General features: G+C 36.9%; 1 protein-coding gene across 1 annotated transcript in view; it reads right to left on the reverse strand.

Moving 5' to 3' along the window:
• Nucleotides 1–15,237: 15,237 nt before the first annotated feature.
• Nucleotides 15,238–17,992, reverse strand: part of LOC147602581 (uncharacterized) — a 117,139-nt gene continuing 114,384 nt past the window's right edge. The window contains exon 7 of the mRNA XM_086797856.1: nt 15,238–15,273. Coding sequence (XP_086653982.1) covers nt 15,238–15,273 — 36 coding nt within the window. The remainder of the gene's footprint in view (nt 15,274–17,992) is intronic.

Consider the following 17,992-nt stretch of genomic DNA (forward strand, 5'->3'; position numbering starts at 1 on the left):
TCCCATTTGGTGATGAAGGATGCTTTTTGCTAAGTATCCAGCATATCCATGAAGTAGTACAACTTGATCTTACTACTTGATTCCAAATACTATCTTTGGACAAGATCATGAATGGGTCAAAATAGTTTGAGCATTCAATTTTCAGTAATCAATGCACAGTTGGAGTTTACCATTCTTTTTCAAGACCAACCAATCACTCTTGATAACATAGATGAACCTACTTTGATGAGCTAGTCTAGCTCCTATTTGGCAAATGGGGAACAACCAATCACTCCTATTATTAGCATAGATAAACCTACTTTGATGATCTAGTCTAACTCCTATTTGGCATAATTTGGGTTCATACGATAATGCTATTGGCATATCAACTCTGCATTAGGTATTGGGGGAATTTGATGTTGGCAAAGGTTGGGGATATGCCTCAAAGTTTTACGTAGTCCCATTCAAATACATCCCTATATTCTCGAAAAATATCTTTTATGTGTTGAGTCTAGGAAGGGGTCATAGCTAGTCTTACATTGACAGTGTTAGATGCCTCCTTGGATCCCAAGTTAGGGTGTTGAATTGGCTTAAGGATGATCTTCTTAGTCTCTAGCTATCATACAATGGCTCCAGGTTCTACAATCTCCAATTTGCCTTCTTGGTCTTCCATGAAAATGTTATTCTACTCACAGCAATTCACTTATCTCAATGTGCTTGCTTGAGTTTTGTGACCTAGAAAATATAGATTTCTCCTATCGTGACAAAATGTTAAGATCCATTAGGTTTTTTCCACAGCTAAATGGTTTGGCAAATTGAGAAGTAGTTTGTATTTATCTATCAACATCGTGTTCAGGATGTCTAATCCATAGGCTACAAATCAACATCATGTTGAGGATGTCCAATCCACCTGCTACAAATCAAGCAATGCTACACAAAGAAGTGAGACAACAAAGGACCCCAACTATCATAGCTCTACGGTGTGCATAGCAGCAACAGTAGCAGCTGAGGTAAAGAGAAAGCCAAGACCTAACAAAATGAGGCAAGCAATCAACCCAAGTATGCTATCATCAGCTTTGCACAAAGGATTCCCGAGGCCAAGTCTATTAGCTAAGATAGATACAAAGTAATGGCACATGGCCTTTTGATAGAGAGGTGCAAACTATCCTAAATGTGATGGGTAGTACCCTCCATGAATGTGAATAGAAATTTGTGTATATTAAGTTCTAGGGTCCTAGAAGTTGGGGTCATTCTCTCACAACCTAGACAACTTGTGTATGGAGTGTAGAAAAGAGCTATTTGTATTCAAAGCCATTTTGGGCTAAGTAATAGAAGAGCACTTTGCTTTCCAATCATTTTAACATTTCCTCTCTCTTTCAGTTCTATGCTTCACTTTGCATTATTTGGCCCCCCTTGCCCCCATGCTATGCATCCGCTGCCTGACAATACAGATTTGCTTGACAAGGGCAATGCTTCTTTCATCATCTAGAAAAGGTAATTGCCCCCCACACCTAGATGAACGAAGGCTTTGGTTCATCAATTTGTCTTATGGCCCTTCGTTCATCTAGGTGTGGGGGGCAATCACCTTTTCTAGATGATGAAAGAAGCATTGCCCTTGTCAAGCAAATCTGTATTGTCAGGCAGCGGATGCATAGCATGGGGGCAAGGGGGGCCAAATAATGCAAAGTGAAGCATAGAACTGAAAGAGAGAGAGGAAAGGTTAAAATGATTGGAAAGCAAAGTGCTCTTCTATTACTTAGCCCAAAATGGCTTTGAATACAAATAGCTCTTTGCTACACTCCATACACAAGTTGTCTAGGTTGTGAGAGAATGACCCTAACTTCTAGGACCCTAGAACTTAATATACACAAATTTCTATTCACATTCATGGAGGGTACTACCCATCACATTTAGGATAGTTTGCACCTCTCTATCAAAAGGCCATGTTCCATTACTTTGTATCTATCTTAGCTAATAGACTTGGCCTTGGGAATCCTTTGTGCAAAGCTAATGATAGCATACTTGGGTTGATTGCTTGCCTCATTTTGTTAGGTCTTGGCTTTTTCTTTACCTCAGCTGCTACTGTTGCTGCTATGCACATTGTAGAGCTATGATAGTTGGGGTCCTTTGTTGTCTCACTTCTTTGTGTAGCATCGCTTGATTTGTAGCCTGTGGATTGGACATCCTCAACATGATGTTGATTTGTAGCCTATGGCTTTCTCTTTACCTCAGCTGCTACTGTTGCTGCTATGCACACCGTAGAGCTATGATAGTTGGGGTCCTTTGTTGTCTCACTTCTTTGTGTAGCATCGCTTGATTTGTAGCCTGTGGATTGGACATCCTCAACATGATGTTGATTTGTAGCCTATGGATTAGACATCCTGAACACGATGTTGATAGATAAATACAAACTACTTCTCAATTTGCCAAACCATTTAGCTGTGGAAAAAACCTAATGGATCTTAACATTTTGTCACGATAGGAGAAATCTATATTTTCTAGGTCACAAAACTCAAGCAAGCACATTGAGATAAGTGAATTGCTGTGAGTAGAATAACATTTTCATGGAAGACCAAGAAGGCAAATTGGAGATTGTAGAACCTGGAGCCATTGTATGATAGCTAGAGACTAAGAAGATCATCCTTAAGCCAATTCAACACCCTAACTTGGGATCCAAGGAGGCATCTAACACTGTCAATGTAAGACTAGCTATGACCCCTTCCTAGACTCAACACATAAAAGATATTTTCCTAGAATATAGGGATGTATTTGAATGGGACTACGCAAAACTTTGAGGCATATCCCCAACCTTTGCCAACATCAAATTCTCCCAATACCTAATGCAGAGTTGATATGCCAATAGCATTATCGTATGAACCCAAATTATGCCAAATAGGAGTTAGACTAGATCATCAAAGTAGGTTTATCTATGCTAATAATAGGAGTGATTGGTTGTTCCCCATTTGCCAAATAGGAGCTAGACTAGCTCATCAAAGTAGGTTCATCTATGTTATCAAGAGTGATTGGTTGGTCTTGAAAAAGAATGGTAAACTCCAACTGTGCATTGATTACTGAAAATTGAATGCTCAAACTATTTTGACCCATTCATGATCTTGTCCAAAGATAGTATTTAGAGACTGTGGGATTGTCCATAGGTGGCGCGACTTTGGGATTGTCCATAGGTTTAGAGAGATGCATTTGGGTGAAGACTGCTTATTCTAGTTTCCAGCACCTCAATAAAACAAACAATTCTCAATTGAGCTTTTCAATGTACACTTATTCGCCCATCGATGCTTCAAAGCTAGAGTATGATGAGTTGCTCCAATATACTTGTACTACAATGATTCATTGAGGATATGCCCTAAGAATGACAATAGTAGTTGGCTCTTAAAATTTGGTAGTATAGCTTTATTGGTGGCCAGTTGTATCGTAAATTGTACAGTGACTATCACTCTATTAGACGTAGATTTCATATTTGGTCATCAAGCTTGAAGCTATTTTGGGGCCGTTCAAGAAAGATTCTAGCTCATCTTTCACACACCTAGACCTTCCTACAAATTAGGTCTTTCTTTTCTGGTCGATGCCTATTCATAGATCATCTCATGTACATGTATGCATGTATGTATGTATATTTGTATGTATACACTAAGCACGTGTGCATGTGCACGTGCACGCACACGTGTGTGTGGAATAAAAGTACCTAATATCACATAGGGATGGTTTGGTCCCCAATTGGACATCTTGAAAGAATTGCCCACAATTTTCTTCCCATATGCCTTGGTAACTTTTCTTGAGCACAATCATTGCACTTGTGTTGTTCATGATCCTCAATTGTCATTTTGTATGGCCAAAGTAGAAGCATCGAGTGCACAGGAGCTCTGTAGGAGGGAGCTGAATACCCTAGCAAGGATGAAACGGAGGTACGAAAGATAGCTTGGCCAAGAATGCTTTCGCCTAAAATCAAAGGCGAGTCTAGGTGAGCTGTGATGCTAACTATGGTGGACAACAAAAGAAAACACCAGTAGAGCTGAAGATACGAAAGTTAGTTTGGATAGTCACAAAAAAGCAAGTTGAATTTGAACTTGATCTGGAAGCCCAATGCTTGAGATTTGAAACAACAAAATGGCCTTTGGACATCAGTGATGACAAAGAATTCATGTGTTACCTACCAAAAAAAGTCTAGTGCTAAAATCACAAAATGGAATCAAAATCGATACCATTAAACTACTGGCTCCATCCTGGCTTCCCTAAAAGTCAAGCCAAGAATGCTATCCTCTACAAATCAAGTTGATTCAGTCATGTGCTATGACATACAAAGACAATAGAAAATGATCCCAAGAGCTTCAGAAGAATGCGGATTCAAGAAATAGGTTAATCATCTTGCTCATAAATTATGATCATTGTATATTTCTTGTATAGTGCATGTTGAGAATTGTGTGATCTATGCTACAACTCATAATTCAAAAATGTGGGTATGTCTTTTCTTTTTTCGTGTGAAAGTTTAAATTTATATTAAAGAAAAATTACAAATATTGCAAACACCCTTGTGTTTAGATGGCAGACTCTAAAGCAAGAAAGGTGGTTTGCAAATCCTTCCACTTGCCACAATAATATTGTAGAATGTGTAGCACACTGAGTTGGACCTCACAAAAGAAGTCACCCAATACAATGAAAAACATTGATTCCTCTAAAGCCAAATTTACAAGATGACCATTCCACAAATAAAATTCCATAAGTAGATTTTCCCCAATCTCCTAAGAGAAAGATCTTCCACCTGAATGAGATAATAATCTACACATTAGTGAGCCAATTCTGGATATTTGGCCAAAGATGCGAGCCCAAAATAAATGGAAATGGCCTTCAAGGCATGTACTGCATAGGGGAGAAACATTGGTGATATATCCCTCCACCTAGAAATCCAATCTTTGGTAGGGAATGCACATTTGAGGACCCTCCATAAGAGGAAATTCAAGCGAATATTTGAAGGTGTAGTAAGACGTATTAACTAGATGGTATGAGAGGAGTCGAATGGAGCAAACTTTCACCAAGAGAGTTGTATCATGTGGGATATCTTAGTATAATGATTCAAAGGGAAATCAGTGAATGTTAAATGTGACATAACTTTCCCTCTCATATCACAGCAACCTCTCAAGTCTGCTAACCAGCTGTTTGCTGCGCTACTTAGCCAAGATGGTAGGAGTCTAGCGAAAGGTGGGTCCAAAAGGTCCCTCCCCCTCGGTCAAAGTTGAAATCAAATTGCCAACTCTTGAATGGAGTCCCACTGAGATCAATTGGTTCGCTAATCAGGGATTAATATGAACAATGGCAACCTAGTTAACAAAAGGCCATTTGCTACTGCTTTTTGTTAAAGGCAACAAGAGAAAAGGCGGCAAGCTTTTTGGGATCGAATGTTGTAAATAGACACGTGCGCTAAAAGTTCTTGAATTTCATCTAGTATAAAGCTTTCATCCTTCTCTCTCTCAGACGAGTTTTCATCCGTCTTCTCTGCTGAGCCTCGAAGCCACAACAAGACGCGACACCATATCCGGTTCGAAAAACCACAGAATCGAGGAAGAAAATGCTCCAGAGACATCCAATCGATCCATGAGCACCGTTTCCCCTCTACTCAGACCTCTCAAGTCTTCATGTCTTCTTCCGGGTCAAGCTTATCTCCTTTCGAGTATGAAAAGGTACTTCCTTTGCAACTCAAGCTCACATCGTAGAAACGTAGACTCAAGTTCACATCGTAGTGTCTCTACGTTTCTGTTTCTGAGTTGCTATTTATTATGTCGAAGCAGATGATCGATCAAGTGCATATGAGCGTCAAAAGAAAGAAAACGCCGAAGAAGAAGATCAATAGATATGCTCTTCAGCGTTAGATGTTTTTGACTCAGTTCCTTGTGTGAGAATTGAGGAGATTAGGCTTGAATAGTTTTCTTGAATCGGTTGCTTTTTTTTGCTTATTTTGCTCCACAGCGCTTGCTGTGTGGAGCTCAATGGGAAAAAGCAAGTTAAAATCAAAGATAAGCCACAATTTCGTCACGAAAGATGATCTACAGAAATTCGGGGATGATCTAGTATGCCGAATGGATCAAAAGTTTTCAAGCAATTGTTCCAAGCTAGGCGACAAAATTTCAAAGTTGGACGACAGAATTTCAAAGTTGGACGACAGAATTTCCAAGCTCGAAGAAAAGATTACACACATGGATCAAAAGCTAATAGACACCAGCAAACAGGTATCGAAGGTTTCAGGTAACTTAGCGTTGATCCATCGGCTATCCAAAGCAAACAGTAAATTGACATTACGCATGACGAGCCTTCAGGTAGGCTCCCTTTCTAGAACTAGCGGCTTTCAAGCTGAACAGATTATGAGAGAAAAACTTAAGGTGTTGGCGAAAGAAGGTGCGGAGCCATTTCATTACTTTGGTAGTGACTCCAGCAGGAAAGCCGTATCTTGGAGTAATTTGTTGGATGTCTGCAGGTAACTATAAATCTTGCATTTTTTTCTTCACGTTATTGATGTTTTCTGTACGATTCTGGCTTATTATTTTCCAAACATTTTCTGTACGATTCTGGCTTATTATTTTCCAAACATTTGTTTGGTGTAGTTATCTACACATAAGCGATCCTGCCGAGCTGAAGGCTATCTTGTATGGTATCTATGCTCAAATCACATTGAGTGAACTTCAGGGCTTTATTATGATGATGCTCAGGGACGTCGAAGCATCAGTCGACGACATCAAAAGAGTAGGCTTGGTACTTGTAAGAACCACCGCCAGAACTGCTAGCAAGGAGTTGCGGATAGCACTTGGCCATCAAACTACAGGAGTGCAAAAGAAAAGCTTTTGGTCGTTGTAGACTTTTTGGATTCACTAGGTGGCGCGACTTTGCAAGAGCTCCAACTCAAACAAAGAGTGCAAGCTTTGGTTTCCAATGGTATGATTACCCTTCGATCGCCGTATTTATTCATGTTTCTGACATGGTTGTCGTCAAAAGCAATTAAGGTGGAGAAAAATTGGCAAGGTGTGATACGAAGGGAGTTGGAAGTCGATGCTCAGGGGATGTGCATTCGCAAAGGATGCACCTTCATTGCTGGAATTGTAGAGATAAAAAGCTCTACAAGCAACATTCCTGACGCCAAAGTGCAGCTGCACATTCTGACAAATTTGTTTTCATCCTTAGTAAGTCTTGTGCATGGACGTTGTGATGTTGATAAGGTCATTCTTATCTATGCTAAAGACGATGACAAAGGGAAGGGTGCCGATGATGAGGACTTTGACATCTGCTACATTTTAGATTAGATTGCCAGCCATGTTTACAATATTACAGCCCTGGCTTGTAAAGGTTCGGTGAAATAGATTGTGAGTGTCTGACGTAAAATGAAGCTGGTCGAAAGCCAAGGTGAACATAGCAAATGAAGGACAAAAACATTGTACTAGGAGAAACTGATTGCTTGCATCACTAGATACAAATGTCAAATTCTAAGAAAGTTGAAGATGTTCTTTCGAATAGTTGAAATTTCGTAGGTTTCATTGGTAAAAGGCTCATCTTTTGCGTTGGAAATTTGAATGGAGACGTGCATAATTATTGATTTGGAGTGTGTGCTCCAACAGCAGCACGGAAGTCAGGAATGCTATGCATGCACTCATCTTGCTTGTTCTGTGCTTTGCTCGCATTGCTCCGTTTCCTTTTGTTGTTACTCGTTTTTTGAGGTTGTGCTATTGCTTCATCGCTGGCTACTGCTCTATCGCCTCACCCCTGTGTTGTTGCTTCGCTTCTTTGCTTCTTCCTTCTTTCTGGACATTCGCATCATCGCTTTAGCTTTGCCTGCGCTTTGCTCCTTTGCTGCCTGCTGCTTTCTTGCAATTTCTTGTGCGCTTGCGCTTGCAGTTTATATTTGTTTTGTTGCTTTATGCTTTGCTTGACGCTTTCATGCTGTCTCGTGATTCATTTGCTACTTTGAAATGACTCAAAGCAAATGTAACGAGATTGACGGGTCTCAAACCCGCAACTTCCACCTTTTGTGCTTCAGTTCATGCCTTTACTTCATCTGCTGGCGCCATTTTGTCGCTGCATCTACGCTGCGCTATAGCTTCGCTTCCCATATTTGCTCGCCTTGCTTCTTCTTTTGTTGCTGTTGCTGCTTTTTCTTGTTTTTCTTTAGATCTTGGCCTTGCTCTTCGATTTTCAATGACTAGCTTCTATGCTTCATATCGTGCCTTATGAGACTTCTTTTATTCGTCAGTGGCTGGATCCTCTTGCTTTATTCATTTCATATCCTCACGACGATTATTCCATGACGAGTGTACATTTCGTTCAAGACTGGCATCTTGATTGTAATTGATATTCTCTACGTACACGTTTTATTAATCTTCATTCGTGGAAAAGCTCGGTGTTTTTTCTATCAACCTCACTTCTATAGAGTTCGGCGATAATGAGTTTCTTCGGCCAGAGATTTTATTTGTTGTCATTGATATTGTCGCTCCGTGTACGTTTTATCATGGAAGAAATCGAGTTTTAAATGATGCTTTGTTCTCTTCTCTAGAGTTCAATGAGATTGATGTTATGTCCTGACCATTGCTCATCATCGATCATATGCTATTGTTCTTTCCTCAAGTATATATGATTGAAGGTAACGAGTGCGGCCAAAGATTTCTTATTTGGTTGAGGTTGGAGCTTTGTAATTGATGCTATGCCATAAATGTTCTCCTTCTCCATCGTTGTTATCAACATTTTGTAAAGCATTCAGCAATGTAAATCCTGTCTTGCAATGCATCAACAGCATAAACAAAGCGCTACTAATCCAAATATAATCGCTTTGTAGCTTTTAAGTACGCTTAACAAAGTCCAAACATACACGAGCAATATATTTATATGTTGTGGATTTCTTTGGAGACATGTTAGCTTTTGTTTTCAAGTAGAGTGTCTAATCCTATGGCATAGTGCATATAGTTGAAACAAAGCAAGAAGAAGAAGGAAGGAGAAGGAGAGAGAGAGAGAGAGAGAGAGAGAGAGAGAGAGAGAGAGAGAGAGAGAGAGAGAGATAGATTCATAACAATGGGATGTGTAATCAATTATTGTTTGGTAGACAAGTGATGAGTTAAACAAGCAAGAATGGAAAGATGATGATGATGAAACCACCTAAAGCATCACTTGATGGGTCCAATGACCAAGGAAAATTTTAAAAGGAATTTAAAGGCAAGGGCTAACTTTTCATGAAATCCCATTTTACTTGAAAATCAAACAAAACAAAAAATTGAATTCATGGAACTAACAACTAACTAATACAATGAAAGGATCAATTCAAGATTAAAGAACGATTGTTGGAGCTATAAAGAATTTACAATGCTCCTAAAATCAAGGAGAGAATTAGCTACTACGGATACAATATTGGATGAGCAATGGCTTGAGGATGTGAGGCAAAGGCTTCCATCCTAGTGAACTTGAAGATCACAACTCATGACTATAAAAACTGAGATGAGACTGAAAGAGAAAACTCAAAATGATGTAGGATTACACCTTGAAGACATTGGAGGAATCGTCTTGCTACAAAAAGATATTTAAAAGTAGCAGGACATACTAAACTAGCACACAAATCACAATGGCAACCATTATCACACTTGATCCTATACAGGACATACTAAACTCTAGAGCACACAAATCACAATGGCAACCATTATCACACTTGATCCTATACAAAACACTTCACAATTCACCAAATGAAGACATGCAAAGAGAGAGAGAGAGAGAGAGAGAGAGAGAGCATATTATTTTGCAATAAGTAGCACTAGCATAAGTGCAGTTGCTTTTTTCCTTCAATGCAAGTTTTAGTTTTTGGGCATAGCATAATGCAAAATTTTAATCTATGTGTAGCATCCCATTTTCTTTTAAGTTAACAATGCTTAGTGGCATACAATATTATGCTTGCACCAGTAGATTATACTTCATGCATATTATTTTGTTATGTAAAGCATATCATCTACTTTGGTGTTTGCTTTAATGCATGATAACACAATAAGCTTTGATTTATAGCATGTTTTTCAGGCTATGCAAGTGCTTCAAGTATGTGTGCTTAATGGTTTCTGATTTATAGTAACACATGTCAACCTTTTTTATGTCCTAGCATTGGGGTCCCAAAAATATTCATGGGGCAAACAAATGGTTGCAAAACCCCTAACATCATGTTGTCAGCACTCAATTGCAAAGCACAAATGACAATTCAAACATTTAGAGTAAAGGCTTAAACTATTCTAGTCTTTAAATCTTTAAATATAAGGTCATTCTCAATCATTAGGTGAAATTTCAAATTTGAAATGTTGACTTGGCATCTAGCATTGCCAATTGTTGAGTAGAATTTAAGCAATGTACTGACTACTACCATCAATTGCAAATAGCTTGCATTTCTATTTAACATTGCTATTTGATTGTCAAGCATCATTTCAAGAATAGCTCTAATATTTGGAGTATTGTATTGGAGAATAGCTCAATTTTAAGCACTGTGTTACTTACTACGATCCATGGGAATGCTTCTCATTGCTTGAAGACACATTTTCTTGAGAACTTTTGGACAAGAGAAATGGATATCTTGAAAGATCACTATATTGGCCAATCCAAAATAAGCTAAAGAGGGATCTGATCCTCTTAAAGCTTCCCTCGGGTCTTACCTTTTGTCTTACACATCCCTTCAAAGGTTTCATAAACTCTTTAAGAAAAAACATCCAATGACTATGAATGGTTCTTGCAATGGCGACCTTATCTACTATGTATACAAACAAGTGCACCTGACTCATTGTGATAATAGTTGCCTAATGGTTGAGGGAAAGTGCTTCTCGAGGAAGCACACAGCGTCGATGGAGTCCACCCTAGCCTTTTGGATGCTCACTAAGCAGATGTATTTTTTAGAGATCCATTTGTTTCATAGGAAAACAAGATTCAAAATTTGCTAGTCATTTTAAATAAATAGAATAAAATGTGATGATGTGATATAAAGAACATATACCTGACAATGGCACTGATCTTATAGATAGCATTTCTGACATCTTTTGACAAGCATTCTTTCACCACAATTGGAAGGATAAACTATTTGTATGTACCAACAAATGAAAGGGGTTAGAGAAATCAATGATGGCAATTGTAAGAGCATTTGGGTATTAATATTGATTTTTGAAACATGCGGAATACCTATAAGAATGTGTGGCAATCATGGGACTTGAGGCCACTAAGCTTATTATCTCGTGTAAATGCTCCTTTCAAGAAATGCATGTGTCTCATCGGTGTCCAAAAAGTGGTAACATCCTTCTTGATCGTGATCTCCTCTCTCTTGCTAAAAATATCCACGATGCTTTTGGGAGAACAACACGGCCATCACGGATTTGGGGCCACATCTCAAACATCCTCTTCATTTCTTTTATGTCTTCTTGTACTACCCTTGTGTCTTTGTCACCAACCAAACGTGCCTAAATAGAAGCCCCCACATTCTTGAAGATATGCATGGGATTCAAGAGATGATTGATTTATAATTGACCCCAATAAGGAAGCTCATGAAATATTGATAGCCTCTTCATACCTAGTGGAATTTTCTTCCCTAAGTCTGTCCAAGCTTCAATCCAATCACTTGCCCTCATTTTCGTACATATATGACGAAGTTTTCCTTTACATATAGGATGCTTGGGTGAAAGGTATCGAGTATGAACTTCATACACCACTTTTTGAAGGTTTTTGGAGTGTTGTGCATCCAAATGATTGCCACAAATAGGACAAGCATGGTACTCAGTTGTTTGAAGACCTACATAATGAAAAAGTTTTTAAGGCATGCATAGAGTGGTAAAATAAAAATAAAAACATCACTAAGCATGCATATATTACTAAGCATGTACCCTAGCACTCTTCATATCCCAGAAAGTCATACATTGCCCACATTAAAATTCCCCTAATCAAGATGTCATGTTTTTGCCTTGGAGCTCTACAAATATCAAAGACATGGATGCCTCTCCATAGGATCTGGAGCACCTCTATCAATGGTGCCATGTACACGTCCATTTCCCTCGCCTTGTACTTTCCTAACACAAGCAGGGCAAGTTTATTAACATGTACCTGTTTAATTGTCATCCATGGTGGGATGTTATATTTACCAAAACTATCGTCAATTTTGATCAAGATGTCAAGTGTAATACAAAAGGATTCATGCCATACATCGCCAGCCCAGGACACAAGTTACAATGCTCAAAAGTAAAGTCTGGCCGCGTGCTATATATGTGCTTCTAAGCAGCACAATCTGAAGGGATCCACAAAATATCATCTGTGGAGCGATGTGTAGCATGCCATGTCATCAACTCAGCAATGGACATGCATCTTAACATATGATGGATTCTTGAAATGATAAAAAATGTCTCAAGAGTTTCAGTGGGATCTTCTCACCCTGCAAGTCCTACCTATAACGAAGCACCCCACACTTTGGACAACTGACCTCTCTCTCATGCTCTCTAGAAAAGAAAATACAATCATTTGGGCATGTATGAATAATGTTATAATCCATACCCACATTTTTCACCATCTTCTTGGCTTCATCCCTTGATGCAGGCATGTCATTTGGTGTGGGCAACATCTTTTGAAATAGCCATGTAGTGCAATAATCTTCCTTTAGTACTTTCAAAACCTTAGGAATTGCTTCTAATTATTCTTTACTATACACATAGGGCTCCTCCATAGAGGACATTGAGAAGGCAGCCTTGAAGATGGCTAAGGGAATGAACCGCACCTTTCAAGATGCCTTCAAACATGCTCATTGTATCGTACTCCCTAGGGTTCAATTTTGTTATATGTGTTCTAATGTGTATTGCAATGTGCTTTTGATATTATTGTGTGCATTGTTAATTTATTGCTCTACTTTAATTCAATGCGTAGCTAGGGTTTCCATGATCCTCATGTGGTGGACATGTTGAGACAGTGTCTCTTCCTCTCACTAAAAAAGTCCATTGAGGAGGCACCAATAAAGGAGGCAATGGGGGAGGGAGAGGAGCAAACAGAGGGGGGGAAGGAGGAGGCAGTGGAGGATGTAGGGAAGGGGATAGAGGAGGGGAGGAGGAAGTAGTGGAGGAGGATGTATTAGAGGGGATTAAGAAGGCATCGGAGGATGCAGTAGAGAGGGAGGAGTCCACTAATGACGGACATGTGGGGATAGAGGTGCTTGGAAATTTGGAATATGTGGACTTGTAGATGTAGTCCATTGCTATTGCTATCCCTTGCAAGGAGGGGATTGCGCTAACACGTGTACAAGGACATGACCATAGTACTGATATAGGTGCTAGCTTTAGGAAATGAACTCTTTTGTGATCATTTTCTTTGTAATTGAACTAATTCTATTTGATTGAAATAATTTTGATTATTTGATTGATATTTTCATATGAATGCATGCATGAAGAGTTGAGAGGATGTGGCTCCTTAAAGAAATTCAAATTTGATGCAAAAAAAGTTATTTTTGGCTAGAGAATGCGATCTTGTGTGATTAGAGAATAACCTTGTAGTTTTGAGGCTCTCTTTAAATTTAGAAGGTCTAAAGCATGAAGCTCCAAATTTTGAGAACATATTCTATGATTTCAAAGCTATTATATTCAATGTTTACATCATGTTTGTGTATGCATTCTTCACTAAGATTATAATGATGATCTGCTCATATGCTTGGGCCTATGTTTATACATTCACACACTCAATCAAGTTTATCTTTTTTAGCTCATATGTTTAAACCTTTAGGGCTTTATGTGTAGGGGTGGTAAAGGTTAAATGCTTATGGGTATGATCTTATGGTTATGCATATGTTCAATATGCTTACACATAGGAGCATATAAGCATATGTATGAATATATATATGCATATGCTTATGCATATGTTCTAATAGTTAAGCATATGTTCAATATGCTTGTGCGTGGGAGTTCAAAACTTTAAATGATTTTGTGCATAAGTATACTTATGTCCAATACACTTATGTGCATAACTATATGCTCATGTTCAGGTATATATGTCCATAAGTTGAGGTGTTAGTGGTGGTCATAAATGTATGTGCTTTTTCTTTTGAATTCTTATTCATACAGGTGGTAAAGGTTAAATGCTTATGTATACATTTAAATGATTATGCAGTTGTTCTTATATATAATTGAAACATATGTTCAAAGTGTTTATGTGCTGGGGTTCACAACTCTAAATTCTTTTGTATAAGTATGTATGAGCACAAGCATATAATTATATATGTGTGAACATATTTACAAGCATACAATTACATGTGAACATTTGTGATTAAAGAATATCCTTGTGATTTTAAGGTTCTCTTCAAATTTTGAAGCTCTGAAGCATGAAGCTCCACATTTTGAGACCATATTCTATGATTTTGAAGCTGTTATGAATCAATGTTTATATGTGATCATGTATACATTTTTCAATAAGTGGTCTTGATGTAGAGGCTAAACCTGCATGTGAAGAAATGAAGAGCACGTATTTAAAAAAATGATTAAAATTTTTTGTACTAATATGAAGTAATTTAAATATCTGCTCAATATATTTTTTATTATTTTAAATTAAATATACTTTTAAATATACTTAATTCTAACCTAAATTAGATATACCTTATTTAAAAAAAATATTTTATTTAAAATTTTAATTAGATTGATGAATTTCAATTCACTTGGTTTAATCTTCTTATATGATAATATTAAGCAAACTAATATACTAATACTAACAGATAAACAAATTAAATACCTAATACTAATATAATACTACCTAATCTACTAATAGTATCCTAATAGTAAATTAATTACAGATAATATGTTTAAATTTTATGAATCTAAATTAAGTTAATTTACTATTACTACTAATATCATAGTCAATATTCTAAATTAAATATAAATTAATCCTAATTCACACTAATATATATTCAATTTATATTTTAAAACATAAGCTAAGCAAATTACATTAAATATATAATAATTAATTAAAGAAAATTTTGGTTAGCATATATTAAAAAGTATATTTACTTTTAAATGTATAAAAATTAAAATTGAAATAAATTTTCAAATATAATTTAAATAAATGTACTTTTAAATACATACTAACTATTTAGTTGAAATATAACTAACCAACTAGCATATGTTGGGAGATCAACATTTAAGACTAGAAATTTAAAATTTTTATTTGAAAACAAATAGAATCCAAATTTCAAATTCCAAAAAATTACATTTGAAATTTGAAACTAAAAACTTAAATTTTTATTTAATAAAATATCACCGACTCTATCACAAATCCAATCTGCACACACAAAAAAAGTGCTTTTGAAACAAGACTGTACTCTAGGAGGAAAAACTCTCTCTCTCTCTCTCTCTCTCTCTCTCTCACACACACACACACACACACACACACACACACACACACACACACCAAGTTTTGTAAAACCCGCGTGGGTCTTGGTGGTTGAGGATCTGGTTCGTGTCGTGGTGTGTGTGTGTTTGATTCCTATTGCTCGCTTGAATCGTGTCGGATAAGTCATATATGGCTTCTTGGGATTGTTCCTATGACGTTAAAAGAATCTCTCTCTCTCTCTCTCTCTCTCTCTCTCTCTCTCTTTCTCTCTCTCTCTCTCTCTCTCTCTCTCTCTCTCTCTCTCTCTCTCTCTCTCTCTCTCTCTCTCTCTTTTCTCTCTCTTCTTTTTTTTAGAAAGAACTTCAAAACTTAAATAAGAAACTAATAAGGAAAGAAATTGAAGTACTTGGAGAAAGTTTTATAAGGGTAGAAAATGTTTTGTAGACTGAATTTCTAGCTTCCTTACTCTCTTTCTATTCCTTACTTCAATAAAATGAGGGGAGAATGAATGAAATGGAGGACACATTTTATAGGAGGATTTAGGATTTGAGAAATTAGGGTCTTTTCTCCTCTCCTCCCTTATTTTTCTCATAACCCTACATCCTCCCCCCCTTATCTTGTCTCCTTTCCTCTCTCTCTTTCCATTCCTCCCTCTCTAGTTTTCCCTCCCCTCTCCTCTCTCTTTCCTCTCCCTCCTTTTCCCCTCTTCCTTTTACTTTCCCATAAGTAGTAAAATTCCCCTCTCCACTCTCTTTCCCTTTCCTTTTTTCCCTCTCTCCTTTTTTCTTTTCCTTTTTTTTAGATAAATTTCCATAAGTAGTAACTTTAAAAATATATAGATTCTTTTAATATAAAAATATTTATGTAGAAGATAACTTCTTAAAAGTATATCCAATAATTATTCTCTTTAAACTATAATAATCAATATAAACTATGAGCTATATTCACAAACGATAAACTTTAATCATCACATAAACTATAAACTATAAGTATACACATAAACTATAATCATAGAAATAAATTTAATTATATTATTTCTTCTTGTTTAGACCAAAATGATTATTCTTAGTCATAAAATGCTATAACCTATACCTTTAAACTAAAACCCTATACCCATACTCTCAACGTAAAACCCTTAGACTTTCTTAGACCAATTTAAATGATTAGTCATATACCATATATCCTCAAATTAAAATCCTACATCTTATATTGTAAACCCTAATCCCTAAACCCTATATCCTAAATCCTAAACCCTATATCCTAAATCCTAAACCCTATATTCTATATTTTAAACCCTAGATCCTATACCATATAAGCTAAACCCAAAACCCAAAACCCTAAATCCTAAACCCTAAACCCTAAACCCTAAACCCCATACTCTAAACCCTAAAGCTTATATCTAAAACTCTAAATCCTAAACCCTAAACCCTATATCCAAATCCTAAAACCTACCTATATCCAAAATCCTAAACCCTAAACTCTATATCCAAAACCCTAAAACCTAAACCCTAAACCCTAACTTAGTTTGTCCTATACGGTATATCCTAAACTCTAGACCTTAAACCCCAAACCCTGAATCCTAAACCCTAAACCCTACATCCATGATTAGTATTCTACCCATTCAAGATATCATTAAATACATAGTTGGATGTGCTTTTTCCCTTGTTTCTCACCACCCATCATGCATGAGTGTTATAAAATATGCATCAATGTGCTTCTACATCACATGTTCCTCTCTAATTGGTATGATACTTTGCAACAAGGACCTTACACTTAACTAGTTTAATTCCTCTCAAAATTACCATACCCACCATCAAATATCATTTCCATGCATATTAATTTGTTTCTCACCACGCATCATGCATGATTGTGAAAAAATACTAATCAAGGTCATTCTATCCTTTGTGCATCTCTTGTATGGGTATGATACTTTGCATGAACCTTAACCTTACTCACTTAAAGTCCCATGCAAAGTAGCATACTCATTGGATATCATTTGCATGGTTGGGCACACATATTTTATTGTTCTGCACCAAGGTCGTGCATGAGTATGAAAAAATAAGCATCGTTGTACTTCTATCCTATGTATATCTCTCAGATTGGTATGATACTTTGCAAAGGTCTTAATCTTACCATCTTTAAGACTTGTGCAAAGTATCATACCCCCACTAAATATCATTTGTAGGGATGGGAGAGCATATTTCCTTGTTTCTTACCATGCATCATGCATGAGTGTCAAAAATATGCATTGAGATACTTCTATTGTATGTGCATGTCTTTAGTTGCTATGATAATTTTTTAGGGTTTTACTCTTACCCACTTTAATGGCTGTGCAAATTATCTTACCCATCAAATATCATTTGCATGGTTGGGCACACATCTTTTCTTACTTCTCACCATGAGTCATAGATGAGTACGAAAAATAACACATTTTGAGTACTTCTATCCTATGTGCATGCATCAAATTTGTACAATTATTTGTAGGGTACTCACTTTAATGCCTATGCAAAGTATCATACCCATCAGATATCATTTTCATGGTTAAGAGAGCATATTTCTTTATTTCTCAACATGTGTCATACATGAGAATAAAAAAATATGCATTAGGATCATTCTATTCTATGTGTGTCTATGGTATGGGTATGAATTTCTTTGAATGGTCATAAGT

Source organism: Cibotium barometz, unplaced genomic scaffold, assembly GCF_041138505.1.
Source record: "Cibotium barometz isolate CiBa-2024 unplaced genomic scaffold, ASM4113850v1 ctg453, whole genome shotgun sequence".
NCBI classification, from domain to species: domain Eukaryota; kingdom Viridiplantae; phylum Streptophyta; class Polypodiopsida; order Cyatheales; family Cibotiaceae; genus Cibotium; species Cibotium barometz.